General features: G+C 45.9%; 1 protein-coding gene across 1 annotated transcript in view; it reads right to left on the reverse strand.

The window, feature by feature from the left end:
* The window catches only part of LOC138267071 (uncharacterized), a 69824-nt gene extending 53770 nt beyond the window's left edge, over positions 1 to 16054 (reverse strand). Inside the window, exons 1-4 of the mRNA XM_069215919.1 lie at positions 15955 to 16054; positions 15188 to 15395; positions 14767 to 15111; positions 14566 to 14659 (exon numbers count right to left, since the gene is read on the reverse strand). Coding sequence (XP_069072020.1) covers positions 14566 to 14659; positions 14767 to 15111; positions 15188 to 15395; positions 15955 to 16054 — 747 coding nt within the window. The remainder of the gene's footprint in view (positions 1 to 14565; positions 14660 to 14766; positions 15112 to 15187; positions 15396 to 15954) is intronic.
* Positions 16055 to 18897: the final 2843 nt, after the last annotated feature.

Genomic DNA, 18897 nt, shown 5'->3' on the forward strand with positions numbered 1-18897 from the left:
GCTGCACATTCCTTACCTTTGAATAGATAACTGTAGAAAAGTGCCACTGTTGGCATGGTTAACGCCCCCCCTCACTTTTAGCCTAGTGTTGATGCCAACTTTGATTGAAAGTGTGCTGGGACCCTGCTAACCAGGCCCCAGCATTCTTTCCCTAAAACTGTACCTTTGTTTCCACAACTGGCACAGCCCTGGCACACGGTTAAGTCCCTTGTAAAAGGTACCCATAGTAACAAGGGCCATGTGGCCAGGGAAGGGCTGCAGCATGTATTATGCCACCCTGGGGACCCCTCACTCAGCCCATGCACACTGCCTTGCAGCTTGTGTGCGCTGTGGGGAGGAAAAAGGCAAATTCCACATGACATCCCTCTCAGGGTGCCATGCCCACAAATCACTGCCTGTGGTATAGGTAAGTCACCCCTCTAGCAGGCCTTACAGCCCTAAGGCAGGGTGCACTATACCACAGGTGAGGGCATAGTTGCATGAGCAATATGTCCCTACAGTGTCTAAGGCAATTCTTAGACATTGTAAGTGCAGTGTAGCCATATTGAGTATATGGTCCGGGAGTTTCTCATTACAAACTCCACAGCACCATAATGGCTTCACTGAATACTGGGAAGTTTGATATCAAACTTCTCAGCACAATAAACCCACACTGATGCCAGTGGGGGATTTATTGAAAAATGCACACAGAGGGCATTTAGAAATACTAAATTTAGTGGTGTGTTTAGGTCTGGTGGGCAGTAGCCAATGGCTACTGTCCTGGAGGGTGGCTACACCCTCTTTGTGCCTCCTCTCTGAGGGGAGGGGGCACATCCCTAATCATATTGGAGGAATCCTCCAAACTCAAGATGGAGGATTTCTAAAGGCAAGGGTCACCTCAGCTCAGGACACCTTAGGGGCTGTCCTGATTGGTGGGTGACTCCTCTTTGTTTTTCTCGTTATCTCCTCCAGCCTTGCTGCCAAAAGTGGGGGCAGTGGCCGGAGGGGCGGGCATCTCCACTAGCTGGGATGCCCTGGGGCGCTCCAACAAAAGGGGTGAGCCTTTGAGGCTCACCGCCAGGTGTTACAGTTCCTGCAGGGGGAGGTGAGAAGCACCTCCACCCAGTACAGGCTTTGTTCCTGGCCACAGAGTGACAAAGGCACTCTCCCCATGTGGCCAGCAACATGTCTGGTGTGTGGCAGGCTGGCAAAAACTAGTCAGCCCACACTGGGAGTCGGGTATGTTTTCAGGGGGCATCTCTAAGATGCCCTCTGGGTGTATTTCACAATAAAATGTACACTGGCATCAGTGTGCATTTATTGTGCTGAGAAGTTTGATACCAAACTTCCCAGTATTCAGTGTAGCCATTATGGTGCTGTGGAGTTTGTGTTTGACAAACTCCCAGACCATATACTCTTATGGCTACCCTGCACTTACAATGTCAAAGGTTTTGCTTAGACACTGTAGGGGCATAGTACTCATGCACATATGCCCTCACCTGTGGTATAGTGCACCCTGCCTTAGGGCTGTAAGGCCTGCTAGAGGGCTGACTTACCTATGCCACAGGCAGTGAGAGGTTGGCATGGCACTCTGAAGGGAGTGCCATGCTGACTTAGTCATTTTCTTCCCACCAGCACACACAAGCTGTGAGGCAGTGTGCATGTGCTGTGTGCGGGGTCCCCAGGGTGGCATAAGACATGCTGCAGCCCTTAGAGACCTTTCCTGGCATCAGGGCCCTTGGTACCAGGGGTACCTGTTACAAGGGACTTCCCCTTGTGCCAGGGTTGTGCCAGTTGTGGAGACAAAGGTACAGCTTAGGGAAAAGAACACGGGTGCTGGGGTCTGTTAGCAGGGTCCCAGCACACTTTCAAATCATAACTTAGCACCAGCAAAGGCAAAAACTTAGGGGGCAACCATGACAAGGAGGCATTTCCTTACACACATATATATATATATATATATATATATATACACACATATTCATTGAACCCACATTCAACGTTGTTGATTTGGGAAATATGACTTCAGTACCACCCGCTGGTTGATATGGAAATCCGAAAAGTCTTTAGGTATAAACTTTGGATTCATCTGTAAAATTACCTTGTCTCTCTTGAATTGCGAGAAAGGGTCTTGGTAGTGAATGCTTAAATCTCGCTCACTCTTCTGGCTGAGGTAGGAGCAAGAAGGAGAGAGACCTTCCAGGATAGAAATTATAAATATGCCTTGTGAATTGGCTCAAATTGTGGTTTCATTAATTGGGACAAGACCAAATTAAGCTGCAACGATGGAGGAGGAGGCCTGACTGGAGGAAAAGTCCTGAACAGACCCTTAAGAAACAGCTTTATGACCCTTGCAGACCACAAAGGAGGTACGTTATCTGCACGCCTATATCGGGAAATCGCTGCTAAGTGGACTCTAATCGAGGAGATAGCCAAACCCGATCTGGCCAGAAGGAGAAGATAAGGCAGTATTTGCTCTGGCGATGAATAGAAAGGATGCACCTGAGCTTGTGTACACCATGAGCAAAACCTCTTCCACTTCAGACGATAACATTTGCTGGTACTCTCAGCCTCAGCTCTGGCGAGGATGATTCTACAATCCGAAGGTATATCTAGATGTGCAAACTCATGGTGTTCAGGAGCCAGGCTGTCAAGTGAAGTCGGATCCGGGTGGAGAATTTGACCCTCGTTCATTGTTAGCAGGGTTGGCATCACTGGTAGAGGGATGCTGTGGTTGTGTGAGAGAAGGAGCTTTGTATACCAGTACTGGCGAGGCCATGCCGGAGCAATCAGAAGAAGCTTGCAGTGTTCGTTCTTGATCTTTGCCAGAACTCTCGGTATTAGGGGAATGGGAGAAAAAGCGTAAGCATAAATTCCTGACCATGCCATGGAAAACGCATTCCCCCAAGAGCCCCGATAGTGATCCCGACTTGCAAAGAAATGGCATTTTGCATTCTGCGGGGTGGCGAAGAGATCCAGGTTTAGTTTTCCCCATAGGGAGAAGACTTGGTTCAACACTCCTTGATCCAGCTCCCATTCGTGGTTGGATGATCAAGACCTGCTCAGAGAATCCGCTATGATGTTTTGTACACCTGGGACATGTTCTGTTTGAAGGTTTATCTGTTGGCTGATAGACCATTCCCAAATGCGCTGAGATTCTCTTGATAAGAGCACAGACCTGGTTTCTCCCTGGTTCCTTTTGATATAATGCATTGTTGTAGTGTTGTCCATCCAAATGAGTACTGAAGAACCTTTTATCTTTGGAAAAAAGCGCAAAGCGCTAATCAAACAGCTTTCAATTTGAGGTAATTGATTTGAAAAACACTCTGATGTAGTTTCCATTTGCCCCTGACTCGTAGGTGCTGGAGGAAGGTGCCCCAACCTTCGAGAGAAGCATCTGTAGTAATCACCCACGGAGCTGGTTAGGGAAGAAAAGAAAGACCCCTCAATAAGTGAAACACTTGAGCCCACCAAGTCAGAGGTGATATCATGGGCTTCGTTATTCTGATGACATCGTCGAAAGACCCTCTGGACTGTGTCCACCGAAGGTCTAGCTGCTCCTGTAGGGGCCTCATTCGGAGGCGACAGAATGGTACCAGTGGAATGCAGGACGACATCATCCCTGTGAGAAAGTAGCCTCTTTCTAGCCTTGTTACCCCCACTTTTGGCCTGTTTGTGAGTGTATGTCAGGGTGTTTTCACTGTCTCACTGGGATCCTGCTAGCCAGGGCCCAGTGCTCATAGTGAAAACCCTATGTTTTCAGTATGTTTGTTATGTGTCACTGGGACCCTGCTAGTCAGGACCCCAGTGCTCATAAGTTTGTGGCCTATATGTATATGTTCCCTGTGTGGTGCCTAACTGTCTCACTGAGGCTCTGCTAAACAGAACCTCAGTGGTTATGCTCTCTCATTTCTTTCAAATTGTCACTAACAGGCTAGTGACCAATTTTACCAATTTACATTGGCTTACTGGAACACCCTTATAATTCCCTAGTATATGGTACTGAGATACCCAAGGTATTGGGGTTCCAGGAGATCCCTATGGGCTGCAGCATTTCTTTTGCCACCCATAGGGAGCTCTGACAATTCTTATACAGGCCTGCCACTGCAGCCTGAGTGAAATAACGTCCACGTTATTTCACAGCCATTTTACACTGCACTTAAGTAACTTATAAGTCACCTATATGTCTAACCTTTACCTGGTAAAGGTTAGGTGCAAAGTTACTTAGTGTGAGGGCACCCTGGCACTAGCCAAGGTGCCCCCACATTGTTCAGGGCCAATTCCCCGGACTTTGTGAGTGCGGGGACACCATTACACGCGTGCACTACATATAGGTCAATACCTACATGTAGCTTCACAATGGTAACTCCGAATATGGCCATGTAACATGTCTATGATCATGGAATTGCCCCCTCTATGCCATCCTGGCATAGTTGGCACAATCCCATGATCCCAGTGGTCTGTAGCACAGACCCTGGTACTGCCAAACTGCCTTTCCCGGGGTTTCACTGCAGCTGCTGCCAGCCCCTCAGACAGGCTTCTGCCCTCCTGGGGTCCAGCCAGGCCTGGCCCAGGATGGCAGAACAAAGGACTTCCTCTGAGAGAGGGTATTACACCCTCTCCCTTTGGAAAATGGTGTGAAGGCAGGGGAGGAGTAGCCTCCCCCAGCCTCTGGAAATGCTTTCATGGGCACATTTGGTGCCCATTTCTGCATAAGCCAGTCTACACCGGTTCAGGGACCCCTTAGCCCTGCTCTGGCGCGAAACTGGACAAAGGAAAGGGGAGTGACCACTCACCTGACCTGCACCTCCCCTGGGAGGTGTCCAGAGCTCCTCCAGTGTGCTCCAGACCTCTGCCATCTTGGAAACAGAGGTGCTGCTGGCACACTGGACTGCTCTGAGTGGCCAGTGCCACCAGGTGACGTCAGAGACTCCTTCTGATAGGCTCCTTCAGGTGTTGCTAGCCTATCCTTTCTCCTAGGTAGCCAAACCCTCTTTTCTGGCTATTTAGGGTCTCTGTCTCTTGGGATTCCTTAGATAACGAATGCAAGAGCTCATCCGAGTTCCTCTGCATCTCTCTCTTCACTTTCTGCCAAGGAATCGACTGCTGACCGCGCTGGAAGCCTGCAAAACTGCAACATAGTGGCAAAGACGACTACTGCAACTCTGTAACGCTGATCCAGCCACCTTCTCGACTGCTTTCCTGGTGGTGCATGCTGTGGGGGTAGTCTGTCTCCTCTCTGCACTAGAAGCTCCGAAGAAATCTCCAGTGGGTCGACGGAATCGTCCCCCTGCAACCGCAGGCACCAAAGAGCTGCATCACCGGTACCTTGGGTCTCCTCTCAGCACGACGAACGAGGTCCCTTGAATCCAGCAACTCTGTCCAAGTGACTCCCACAGTCCAGTGACTCTTCAGTCCAAGTTTGGTGGAGGTAAGTCCTTGCCTCGCCACACTGCATTGCTGGGAACCGCGACTTTTGCAGCTACTCCGGCCTCCGTGCACTTCCGGCGGAAATCCTTTGTGCACAGTCCAGCCTGGGTCCACGGCACTTTAACCTGCATTGCACGACCTCCTAAGTTGTTCTCCGGCGACGTGGGACTCCTTTGTGCGACTTCGGGTGAGCACTGTTTCACTCATCCTCGTAGTGCCTGTTTCTGGCACTTCTGCGGGTGCTGCCTGCTGCTGAGAGGGCTCCTTGTCTTACTCGACGCCCCCTCTGTTCCCTGACGCAATTGGCGACATCCTGGTCCCTCCTGGGCCACAGCAGCATCCAAAAACACTAACCGCACGATTTGCAACTAGCAAGGCTTGTTGGCGGTCTTTCGGCGGGAAAACACTTCTGCACGACTCTCCACGGCGTGAGGGATCCGTCCTCCAAAGGGGAAGTCTCTAACCCTTGTCGTTCCTGCAGAAACCTAAGCTTCTACTGTCCAGTAGCAGCTTCTTTGCACCCACCGCTGGCATTTCCTGGGCATCTGCCCATCTCCGACTTGCTTGTGACTTTTGGACTTGGTCCCCTTGTTCCACAGGTACCCTCGACTGGAAATCCATTGTTGTTGCATTGCTGGTTTGTGTCTTTCCTGCAGAATTCCCCTATCACGACTTCTATGTCCTTTGGGGAACTTTAGTGCACTTTGCACTCACTTTTCAGGGTCTTGGGGTGGGCTATTTTTCTAACCCTTACTATTTTCTAATAGTCCCAGCGACCCTCTACAAGGTCACATAGGTTTGGGGTCCATTCGTGGTTCGCATTCCACTTTTGGAGTATATAGTTTGTGTTGCCCCTATCTCTATGTGTTTCCATTGCATCCTATTGTAACTATACATTGTTTGCACTGTTTTCTAATACTATTACTGCATATTTTGGTATTGTGTACATATATCTTGTGTATATTTGCTATCCTCATACTGAGGGTACTCACTGAGATACTTTTGGCATATTGTCATAAAAATAAAGTACCTTTATTTTTAGTATATCGGTGTATTGTGTTTTCTTATGATATTGTGCATATGACACTAGTGGTACTGTAGGAGCTTCACTCGTCTCCTAGTTCAGCCTAAGCTGCTCTGCTAAGCTACCATTATCTATCAGCCTATGCTGCTAGACACCCTATACACTAATAAGGGATAACTGGGCCTGGTGCAAGGTGTAAGTACCCCTTGGTACTCACTACAAACCAGTCCAGCCTCCTACAATCCCCAAGAGGCGAACTGAAACATACTTACTTTTTCGTAGGCGCCTCGCGAGGGATATGAGTTTTTTTGTCTCTCCTTTGTAGTAGTTTCATTGTTGGTGGAAGTGTCCAGTATCGCCCCAAAAAATGTTCTTCTTAAGGGCTGGAAGGCTGACTTGTCGCGGTTGACTGTTAAGCCTAGGCTCGTGAACAGCTCGTTGAAGGCGCATGTGGACTTCAGTGCCTGAGACCTGGACATGGCCTTGACCAGCCAATCGTCCAGATACGGGAAGACTTGATGGTTCTGCCTTCTGAGGAAAGCTGCTACTGGAGCCAAGCATTTGGTAAAGATTTTGGGGGCCGAATTCAGACCGAAGGGTAGCACTTTGAACTGGAAATGGTCTCCGGCTACTACAAATCTGAGATATTTCCAGTGGGAAGGGTGTATAGGGATATGGAAATATACAACCTGCAAATCGAGGGTGGACATGTAATCACCGGGGTTGAGAAGGGACAGGATGTCTGTTAGGGTGACCATACAGAATGGTTGTTTTTTAAAATAAGTATTGAGATCCCCGAGGTCTAGGATTGGGCGCCAACTCTTCCACTTCTTTCAAACCAGGAAGAACCGAGAGTAGAATACCTTTTTGTCATGATGTGGAACTCTCTCTATAGCTCCTTTGAGGAGCATCAACTCGACTTCCTGCTTGAGTAAGTGCAAGTGCTTTACCCTTCGAGGGAGGGGAGGTCTTGCAGGAGGGTACTGTAAGAATTCCAAAGTATGGCCAAATTGAATGAGATTTAAGACCCATTGGTCTGATGTTATCTTTTGTCAATTGTGAAAGTAAAGAGAAATCCTTCCCCCTAGTCTTGTATCCAAGGGAAGGTTTGCAGCCGGAGACACCAGAAAGTCATTGTCTGCATCCTGTGTCCTTCGCTTGCCTTCCTGCTTTTCCTCTCTGCAAAGGTCTCGAATGAACCGCTTGCGGAGGCAGTTTCCGATTGGGAACGCAATGACTTAGAAGCCGCGGAGACAGAGGGGTATCTATATTGTTGGAAGCCTCCTCTATATGATGGATACCCCCGACCTCTTGCTCCCTGAAAGGGCTGTCTTTTAAACTGCAGCGTGCCAAGGCACCTGGCTCTATCAGTATCTGTTTTTATTGATTGAAGTGCGTCATCAGTGTGATTCCTGAATAGGGCTTTACCATCAAAAGGAAGGTCCAGAATTTTGTTTTGAACCGGAGGCCTAAACGAAGATGCCCGGAGCCAACCCTGCCTTCTTAGAACAGCGGCTCCTGCCATCTGCCGGAAAGCCGTGGTAGCGGCATCTATCGCAAAGTCTATAACTTCAGCAGACGATCTCTCCCCCTCTTGCAAGACTTTCTTGGCTTCCAACTTAGAGTCCTCTGGCAGCTGATCTAGGTAGGGAGCAATGTCCGCCCATAACTGTATCATATCTGCTTATGATACCCAAAGAATTAAAAGCTCGTATCATAAGCGAAGCCATCAAAGAGAAACGCTTCCCAATATTATCGAGCCTTCTACCCTTCTTGTCCGGTGGAGTAGAAATTGGCACTGAAGGGTTTCTGTATCTACGTTGTGCAGCCTGGGCATTGACTGAGTCCGGTTTGGGGTGGCCCGTGAGGCAGGCCGGAGAATCTTCCGTGGCCTTATACTTCTTGTCAAGGCGAGGCAAAACTGGGGTGACAGTCACTGAGTTCTTCATTACCTTGATGCTTTCATCCCATAAATAGTCCACAATTGGCATCGACTTAACACTCTTTTGAAATGGTTCTTTGAAATCACACAGGAAGCAGTCCATCTGCTTCGTGGGCATGGGCAGCTAAAACCTCTTTGCAGCCCTTTTCAACAAATTGTGAAAACCCCTGATGTCACCAGGAGGGGAATCCACTGGAACCGGGGAGGGTGAGGACGGGGTAGGAATATGATAATCATCCCACTTAGTTATGGCATCTGGCAATTCCCCCTCCTCTCTGTCATCGTCAGATGAAGACCGATCTTGTGTTGGAATTGAAACTGGCGTCTGTGGTGGTACATGCAATGGCTGGTCCCCCGAATGAACCGAAGTAGAAGGAAAATACACATAGGGTGGTATAGATGGTTGCTGCACTTCCGAGCCGGCTGGCGGAAACCATCTTCTGTAGTCATCCAACATTAGATTTAAGTCGGCTATGAGTGATCCCGGCAAAGAAACCATCTGCTCCTGATAGGGATACTGCTGTGGTTGGGAATCAAATGAGTGCAGGTCATGTTGAATATCCTCGTCTAGAACCTGGCACTTCACATGCAGTTCTGATGGGCTATGCCCAATCCCAAACAGGCCCTCGTCTTCAGAATCTTCCTGTTCCAAAAGAGGTACCAACGCTGATACCCTACTTGGAGATGTAATCAGTGGCAAGAGTAAATCAGACTTCTTATGTTTTTTAACCATCGTCGACGGAAGCAGCACTGACACTGGAGAAAGTCTAGTCGACGAGGAGGCAGACGACAGTAGCACCATCGTGGACGGTCTCACCGGCAGCATCGTCGATGGAGAAGCGATGGGTACACTGATCGTCGATGAAGTGACTGCAAACGCTGTCGACGAGGACGTTGTCGATATAAGCATCACTGAAGAGGAAGCAGCCGTAGAGACAGTGCACGTTGTCGTAGTCAACGACGAGGCTGTAAACACTCCTTTCGACGCTGCCGTCGACGGGACTGTCGTCGTCGCAGATTTTCAGGATGGCTTTTTAAAGACATGTTTTACCACAGGAGGTGGCGTTGGAGGCTCAGAATAAGCTCTTTTGCTGCGTTCTGAGGTGACAGAACCTTCCTTAGAATGTCTTTTAGATTAAACAGAACTCCTGTGTGGAGAACTGGAAGGACTGCCAGCCTTAGAAGACACCTGTTTTGTCTTTTTATGAGCTTTTCTAGGTGGATGCTCAGAATGGTGAGGTTGAGTGGAGATCTGCCTCTTTTTGGAATTTTCTTGTTGAGAAGGAGGACTCCTCACTTTTAGAACCAGACACTGGATTTGATCTGGATTTCAATTTCTGGAGCCAAATCAGTAGCCTACCCTCTCTGTCCTTGAGGGTTTTGTTAGAAAAGGTTCTGCATACCTTGCAGTCTTTGGCTACATGGTCAGGATAGAGGTAATAAATGCAGTCCTTGTGTGGATCTTCAAAGTGAAGTCTTTTCTTTCCACAGGTTTTGCAGGCTCTAAAAAGGCTTTTATTTTCCTTATCTGACATGTCGAATTTGGACAAAATACAATTCTCTTAGGCAAAGTAAGAAGATGACACCTTACTTGGTGAAGAAATCCTCTTTCTTCTGAAGAAAAAACAGTAGAAAACTTCTCTGGAGATTTGACTGAGATGAGCTCAAAGGAGACTCCCTAGCACGATGTGCGGTAGAAAATCTGAGGGAATGGAGCTTCTCACAGGAGGGTTCTATAGGGAGGCGAAGCCTGATTGGCTGAGACTTGCTTTGTTTCTTTTGTACTCGGAGACAAGATTAGGCTACTAAATTGAATGCCTTTGGTCCTTTTCTCATTGCAGTATCTTCTATATAGCTGTTTTGATGTCCTGGGGGCTCCCATCTCAACGACGGGGAAGGATTCAAGCATGTGAATCTATGAAAGTTCCAATACTAGAGTAAGTTATATTAAGATAGATGTAGGCCCTATGTTGTGTTGAAAATAGAAAAAAGTAATGTGAACCAGAAACCTATGGAGCTGAGATATTCAACCTACCTAGTATGTCAAAAGGCTGTATCCATGTCCGGCTAAATCAATAGTAGAAGAAAGCTGTAACGTGAACCTAAAAACGTCAACTAAAAATGAATATCCAGAAAGTAACATCTGGAATTCAAAATTGCAGACGAAAAGACTGCTAGTAAAGGTACCTGTGTCCAAATATACAGAATGAAAAGGTTTGTATAGATGCTTCCAAAATAAGTTGTAACTTCTGGTGAGTCATTTAGACTTGATGATCCATCTCAGGTATTGGGTAAAAATAACATAAAAAGTAGGAAGTTTATAAGACCATGAGAAGTCCTCTGTCCAGAAAACAAAGGGAAATATAAGGGGATGTAGAGAGAAAGAACATAAGTATAAAATTCAGTTGTGAGTTTTGAGAAATGAAAAAACTACAAGGAATAATAGAGTGCAGAACATAGTTTTTAGGGTTGTTATAGTAATAATAAATGGCAAATTGTACATTATGAAATGTATACCGTCCAACTTCATTTATGTAAACAATCCGCTGCGTGAGAACTTTGGACAAACTAATATTGTATAGTATTAGTAGCGGATCGATCGAGTGGAAAGGGAAAACAGTAGTCATATAGACTACAGAAGGAAACCTGGAAAAACGTACATTTATATCCGTCCGTATAAAGCGAATTTCAACAGTAAAAAGTAAAGTGGAACTGTTCAAACTGATCCAACTACGTCCGTAGAGAACCTTAAACAGATGCCATATGTAGGCAGGCAGAAGTCAAGAACCGTATTTCAAGTGCGGATAGTCGGCGGTAAAAAGTTTGTACCTGATAGGTTTAGAGCGTAGTACATATATAGAGACCGTAATAGTAATAGAAAGCAGACTGGTAGTGTAAAAAGCAACGTGAGCGAATGACGTAGTGTGTAACTAATATGGGACTCAGGTAATGAAAATAAACGATGGACCAATAGTAAAGCAAGTGGTTTGTGGAAAACGTAAATAATGCGGCCATCTTATGATGAGGGCTAAGCCCCATGTGGCTAAAATGATGAAATAATACAATTATTTTCAAATCTAGTCCTTATTTCCTAACATGCTGTTTTAAAGATGCAGTTGTAAACAAGTGAAGGTTATCAGAAACATCAGTAAAGGACATACATAGAGAAAGAGTAGGAAAAATGATATGCTTGTATTGTTCTGTTAATGTTAATATGACAATTTTCTCGCGAAATACGGGTAGTGTATCGGGACAGAAGTAAAACTAATTTGGAGGAACACCTATTGGTTAGAGAAATGTCAGGTACAGATAAATAATTTTAAATATAGTCTTTGTGGGCAGTACCAAAAACTGGAAAGTCTAAGGTTGTGTGCGGAAAGTATGTAATATTTACAGCATAGAAAAGGAAAGAAAAAACAGGCGTCATTAGACAGACGATAATGGACGAACATGAAATGTCACTGAATTGTACATCATAAGAAAACATTAAAAAACACATTAACATAATTATATAGGTGTTAGATATCTCGGCTCCATAGGTTTCTGGTTCACATTACTTTTTTCTATTTTCAACACAACATAGGGCCTACATCTATCTTAATATAACTTACCTTTATGCCCTCATTCGTCACGCCTCGTGGTGATCTAGGCAGCAATAATTGAAGCTATTCTTGATGGATTCCACACTTTCCTTTTGGTGTTCTAGATATGTGACATGCTTTTTCACTTTCAGAAGGTACAACATCCCCACCTCTTACCTTTCTTCACCTCTATCACGTCTGAGTGTCTCAAAACTCTTTGCTAATATTGTAAAACACATGTTCACATTATATTTTACAGTCTTAAAAAAGTCACTGAGTGACGAAACACTTGTTGGCTGTTTATGAATATATGTATGATCAAATGCTATCAATGTATATTGCACATGAATGATCTGACTATACGGAACCACTTTGGACGGAAGTAAAAAAAACATACTGGAACACGGAGAAGATCACTTTATTAATCAAAGACTGACTCCTACCTTTCTTACTTTAATGTTATGTACTGTAATACTTGAGACATGAATGCTGAGGTCTCAGCTGTATATTTGTACATTGTGTATTTCTACAATACATAATTTCTTGCCTTTGGGGAGTAGGGCATTTGACCATCCGGCACCGCTTCTATCAGATTTATTCATATTGGAGATTGGACACATCTAGGAGGGGCTGTTTTTCTACCATTACTACCTCTTACCCATCACAGCATTAAGGGGTTATACCTGACCCAGTCTGCAAAGCCATAGTAGGTCAGACCCTGGGACATCAGAGGCAAACAACTCCAGCCCCCACAACTAAAACTCAGTAGCCCCAGCTTGCCTCATGCCAAACCCCAGTCCCAAACAGGGTATGACAAGGTACATCTTTTAACGTTTCAAGACTGGCTTAGGAGCTGTGGGTATCACAGATTAAGTTTGCTGGTGCTGACAAACTACTCACTGGCATGGTCAAAAATGTGTTTCAGGGTGTCCCAAGTACTGGTACAGCTGAAATGCAACTGTCTGTAGATACAACATTTTTCTTTTTGTATTATTGGGGGAGCTGAAATACTGGAGAGGCCACACCCACAGCATGGACCAGGAGTTATGCAGTGATTGACCCTCTCCAGTGAGTCTGCTTTCTCTCTGAAGAGATGCTAACCCAATATATCTAGATACTTCATATTCCTATCCAGGGGAGATGTTGAAAGGTGTTTAGCTTTAACTCTGCCGAGTATAACTGCACTATAAGAATTTCTAGCAATGGGTGCGGTGTTAAGATCACTGAACCGGAAGGATCAAGTACATAATGGCTGTAAAGAGCAGAGCAGTCAGGGCTGTTTACCAGAGGCCCCACTTGCCCATTCATCAACTAATTTGATATATTCATGACAAGGAAGTTAATGTCAGGACACAACTAAGGGATGTAAAATGCTGGTGCTGCCTAAAAAAATAGGTCCTGTGACATTTTTTATTTCGAACGTGGTGCTCAAAGAACCACGGAACATATGAATTTGTAATGCAGACCTCACAAAAGCTTATGACAGGCCTAAAGTTCATGCTTTCCATAGCTTTGTTTTGGAAATAGAATTGGATTTTCCAGAACAGCACAGCGTGCACTTTCTTTGTGCTCGTGCATAAGGATCTCTATAAAGCCGTTGACTTTCTATGTTAAGTACAGGGGTACATCCATATACTCTACAGCTGCCTATAGTATTGCTGAGAATCGGAACTTTTTCTCGGTCAGAAGACAATCAGGAGAAGGAAAATTGCCCTGACATGGAGCACTGGCGTCAATTAAGTTCTGTAAACCTATAATTCCAATGGGAAGCAAAGTAGGCACAATTATCCAGGTCGCAAGGAATTGGAATATTGTCCATCAGGGCCAGAGAGCCCCAGTAATGCATTTGGCTGCCAGAGCCTGTTAAAAAAAAACATTTTCTCCTTGTTTGCATATATACTGCTGTTGACTTATTATTAGCATTGTTAGTAAGTCGATCTGTCACTTGAATCAGTAAAAGCCGGGTCTGACACTGAAGGACGAGAGGTGGCTGGGTTCTTAGATTTCAGATTATAGGAAGCTGCAGTAAGATACTGCAATCTGCCAAGTGCACAAAAAAACGAAATTTCCATCACTGTTCTCATTAGCTCCTCCACAGACCCATTGTATTATGTTTGGCGAGAACTTCATGTCAAGTCGCTCATTTACAACAACTGCACCAATTGAAATGATGAAAAGAAATGGTGGCTTTAGACTCAAGGGTAAGAAGGGCTCAAGAAGAGTCTGTGAGAAATGATATCCATGATTCTAGGTTTATGTATTTGGTGAACTATGATTACAAGTAAGTATCTTTTCTTTGCACCCATATGACACTAGTTCTTTCATGCTGGTAAATAATGTAGAATTACCTGCTGCTCTGTCACTTCAAAGGATTCCTGCAACCTCATTCCTGCTCCAGTTAAAAAAAAATGTTTTGTATATTGCAGGTTTATTGGTTGTCTGAGAGCTGAGGCAAAATAGTCTCACTTGTGACATGTGAAACTAAAACCATTCACGGTGACCACCCACTGACAGCCAGAGATTGTGAACTCCGAATCTGCTGAAAATACCTTACTGAATGGAGAAGATATTGTACAGAAGAAATGTTTGCTATTGAGCAGTTATCTCACCATGTCGATTCCTGGCTGGCCCTCAGATTCCTCACTTGTATCATCTTCTTGGATTATCAACTCATCATCCTCATCCTCCTCCATCAGACGAAGCCTAAAAGAAAGAAGATGTAAATCAACAGTTGGTATGCCGTAAATCTGTACTTGTTCATACAGTGTCATCTGAAGAGAAAGTTAAAGCAGCATTCTGAAAAAAAGCACCTGTTAATTCCACTGCTGAGGGTTTCTCTGGAACTGCTGGCTGGACTGGCAGGGGTCTGTGGCTGAGGACCAAGCAAGCGAATTCTGTAGTCACTGGCTGGCGTTGAAGGTGTCTGCTTCTTGGACCTGAGCTGGCGTGGTTGGGACTCATTTACTGGGGTTTCAGGTGGCATCTGCTGGGACCCTTGCGACAGAATGCTAGACTTTCTGGCTGGTGTTGCAGGAGTTTGCCGCTCAGGATACTTTGGGTGCTCTCTGAGATGGCCAGAAGAAACTGAGTGCAGCTGCCCATCACTTGTCAGTGTTGTCAACTGTCGCAAACGCTGAGTACCAAGCCATGACTGGCTGTAGAAACAAGTTAAGTATGAGTATGAGAGTCGACAGCGAAACATTTGATAGCCCCTCTGTTATGCTATATTACCTCTCTGCGAAGTCAGACTCTGAGCCTCTCGCTGATATATCTGTCTCTTCATCCTCTTCCTCTTCCTGTAGAAGAGCTTCCGGCTGCTCTGCTGGCTTCCGGTTTCCTCTCAGTGTTGTGGACGTTAGTTGGGGTGTCTTCAAACGGCCACGCAGCTGGAGACTCTCATCCGTTCTCAACCAGCTTGAATCAACACTTGCACTGGACACTGGAAGATAAAATTAACACACATTTTCTGCCTGTACAATGCAGCATACAATGTGCAAAGAAATTAAAACATCACTGGAACTTATCACTTCATATCTCTTCTTGTCACAGTCCTTGTAAGCATTACAACCCCCTTGTGGTATTAAAAAAACACAAACATTCTGACCCATCCACCTCTTAAAACTATTTTTGCGCCTGCACAGAAAATAAAGTAAATAAAGTCAAGTAAATTAGCACTTGTATAGCGCACTACTCACCCGTTAGGGTCTCAAGGCGCTGTACTCATACCGCTATGGAACCCCTCCTGGCTTTTCCCTGTGAGGCGCCCACTCCTGAGCACCCCCAGGGTGAAGCCAGGCATCCAAGCGCTGTTGTTGTGGAGATTAAGCAAGCTATTACCCAGAGTTGCAGAGTGGGACCCATGAATCAGATTAGGCACCGAGGCGAGAATTATCTGGTCAAGGGGAATTGAGCCCAAGACCTGCCGAAGCGGGACTTGAACCCTGGTCTTGAGCCAGATCTCTGCTTCAGGGTCTGCCGCTCTAACCATTGAGCCACACTTCTCCACAGAACAGTGGATATGAGATCCCTGAATACAATTTGGAGTGAATTTAACAGTATAAACGTCTGTTCATAGCTTGTAGTGCCATAGAGTCCCATGCTCTGTATACCCCTGCTATGTAGTATCATTTGTACAGCATGCATATCACCCAGGAGGAAATCTTGACGCCTAAATATTGCAAAATTCCAAGATGGATCTGGCAGCCATTATGTGGAAGGGGGTGTTTGAGGCTTTCGGGGCAAGGTAGAAAAAAGCGTAGCCCCCTCCCCCTGCTCAGGCTCAGTGGATGCAGGGAACATGGAAGAAGAGGAGGCTGGCCAAGCGGAAGTGTCTGGATGGTTTGTGGAACTCTTGCAGCCCCTTGTTTAGTGCTTTGTATGTGTGTGTAAGGAGCTTTAAGAGGTTGCGTTCGTGGATAAGGAGCAAGTGGAAATCCACAACTGCTGAGTAGTTTGACGCAGAGTCCATTGTTCTATATGACTTGGAGACGTTTGGTAAGTTGAGAGGTGATGTTGATGTAGAGGGCAATGCCATATACCAGTCTGCCGACAATCAGGGCTTAAGTGGCTGATCTTCAGGTGTTCAGCAGGAGCCATCTGATGATTTCTTGAGGATATTGAAGCAACAGATGGATGCAACTGTTGATCTGTCACTTGAATTAGAGGGTGGACATCAAGATGATAATGTTGATCACAATCTCTAGGTTCCTGGCAGAGTTGGACAGGTTTTGTGTTAGCCATCGCTCTGAGGATCACCAGGGCGAGAACAAAAGGTTTTTTTTTTTTTTACAAATAGGAACACTTCCGTTTTCTCAGTGTTGAATTTTAAGCACTTTATTTTCTGCCAGTTGGGACCTTAGACATGATGTTGATGGAGTTGGTTTGGGTGTTAACAATGTCTTCTAAGAGGAAGAGAATGAGCTGGGTGTCATCAGTGATGATCCTGAACTTGTGAGCACAGAACGTTGGTGAGAGCAGTCATGTAGATTTTCAAAATCTAATTAAGGAGCCTACAGCGAAGAGCCTTTAGAGATGGCAGTGATCAAGCTGGAGCCAATGGAAGAGTACAGGGCTAAGCTGACTGGGTGAGCCCTGAAAAGAAGGAGCTGATCCACTGGGGTGCTGGTCTATGGACTCGGGTCATGTGGAAGCATTGGATGACGATGGGGTGGAGACCGTGTCAAAAGCAGCTCAGAGTAGGATGTTAATGTGCCCCTCCCCGAGGAGTCACATTTTCTAGATGGCAGCAATAAGGGTGGTCTCAATGCCGTGGATGGGTTTGAGCTGAGATTGGGAGGGGTCCATGGAGTGATTGGCATTAAGAAGGCTGGATAGTCTGGTGTTGAGCTATTCTAGTACATTGGCCAAATAGGGGAGGAGGGAGGTGGGTCTGCAGTTTGCCAGTGTCTTTCGGGCTACCAAGGTTTTCATTAGGAGGCAGAATGGTGGCATGTTTCCAAGAGTTCGGGAAGGTGGAGGTAGTAAGAGTTGTTGAGAATTGGTGTGATGGCTGAGCAGATTGTAGTTAGTCATTTGGTGAATATGAAGTGGATGGAGCATATGGTGTTGGCATTTTCCTGTAAGGTGATGCCTGACAAGCAGGTAAGGGTGGTTTCTGGGGTGCTCCTGTCATTGAGGTGCAGGATGGCAAGGGTGGAGAGGTCCTGTTGGGGAGGGGTGGTGGGGGCAAGTTGAAGATGGTGTTGAATTTATTGGTGGCACACAGGGAGAGCTGGCTGCAGAGCTCATGAGAAGGATTGATAGTCATGAAGCTGGCATCAGGGGATGTGAATTCCTTCACTATTGGGAAGACATCTTTTGAGCTGTTTTAGATCTGTTGGGTGAGTGCTGGACACTTGGTGGTTATGAATCACAGCTGGTAAATCCAGAGGGATTATCTGTAGGAGTCTGTCCTTGCTGTCCTGGGTATGGCACAAACAGATTTCCAACTGTTTGCAGTAGAGCCTGGCGAGTCGGAGGTCTCCTGTGTACCAGCTTGCTTATGGCTTTCAGCGAGATTGTTTTTAGAGAAGCAAGGGAGTCAGCACAGAAGGTGATCCAACTGTAGAGGTTCATGAAGGAGAATGACATGTCAAGGATAGGCATGCTGCGTGACAACTCGGTGGTAGCAGCCTTGGCCCTGCTGGAATGTGCCTTAAATCACTCAGGTTGCTGCTTTTTAAACAGTACATTGCAGATCTTTATGCAGAGGACTATCCACCTCGCTGAGATCCTTTTCTTCTCTCTTTCTTTGCCTTTTGTATTGGCCCCAGAGGAACCCACAAAAAAAGGATCGTTCACCTTATACTCTTTGGTGCAAATGATGAGCTTGAAGTTTCTTTGGCATTTAGCTGATGTAGTCTCTCCACCTCTTTCAATAGGTGAGGAAGAACAAAGAAATTTGGGAGAGTGATGAATTTCCTAACATTAAAAGCTGTCTTGACTTTTGGCAAAAAAGCTGTCCTTGTTCTCAACACCCATTTAGCTGGAAAGAACAAGTTACTTACCTTCAGTAATGCCTCATCTGTCAGAGACTATCTAGCTGCAAATTCAGTACATTAAAATATCCCCATATGTCAAACTGGATCCGGGAGACATTCGTTCAGTACCCCTGCATGCCAGGAGGTGGTGTTTGGCTCTGCCTCTTCAGTCGAAAGTGATGTGCAAAGTACTTATATAAGCAAAACCTTGGCACACTAACAAACAAGTTACTTACCTTCGGTAACAAATTATCTGGTAGAGACTATCTACCTGCAGATTTCTTACTTTAGAATTCCCTGGCGTCAGCTTTGAAACCGGAATTTTTCTGATGAGCAGTACCCTGCGTGCACCATAGCGTGGCGTCGTTCGGATCCACGTGCGCATCAGGCTCCGCGTCGCGTCGTCAGAGCAGTCCGTGACGTCACAGTCTTCTATATAGGCACCACACCCTGGCGCACATA

Source organism: Pleurodeles waltl, chromosome 12 (assembly GCF_031143425.1).
Source record: "Pleurodeles waltl isolate 20211129_DDA chromosome 12, aPleWal1.hap1.20221129, whole genome shotgun sequence".
Taxonomy (NCBI): domain Eukaryota; kingdom Metazoa; phylum Chordata; class Amphibia; order Caudata; family Salamandridae; genus Pleurodeles; species Pleurodeles waltl.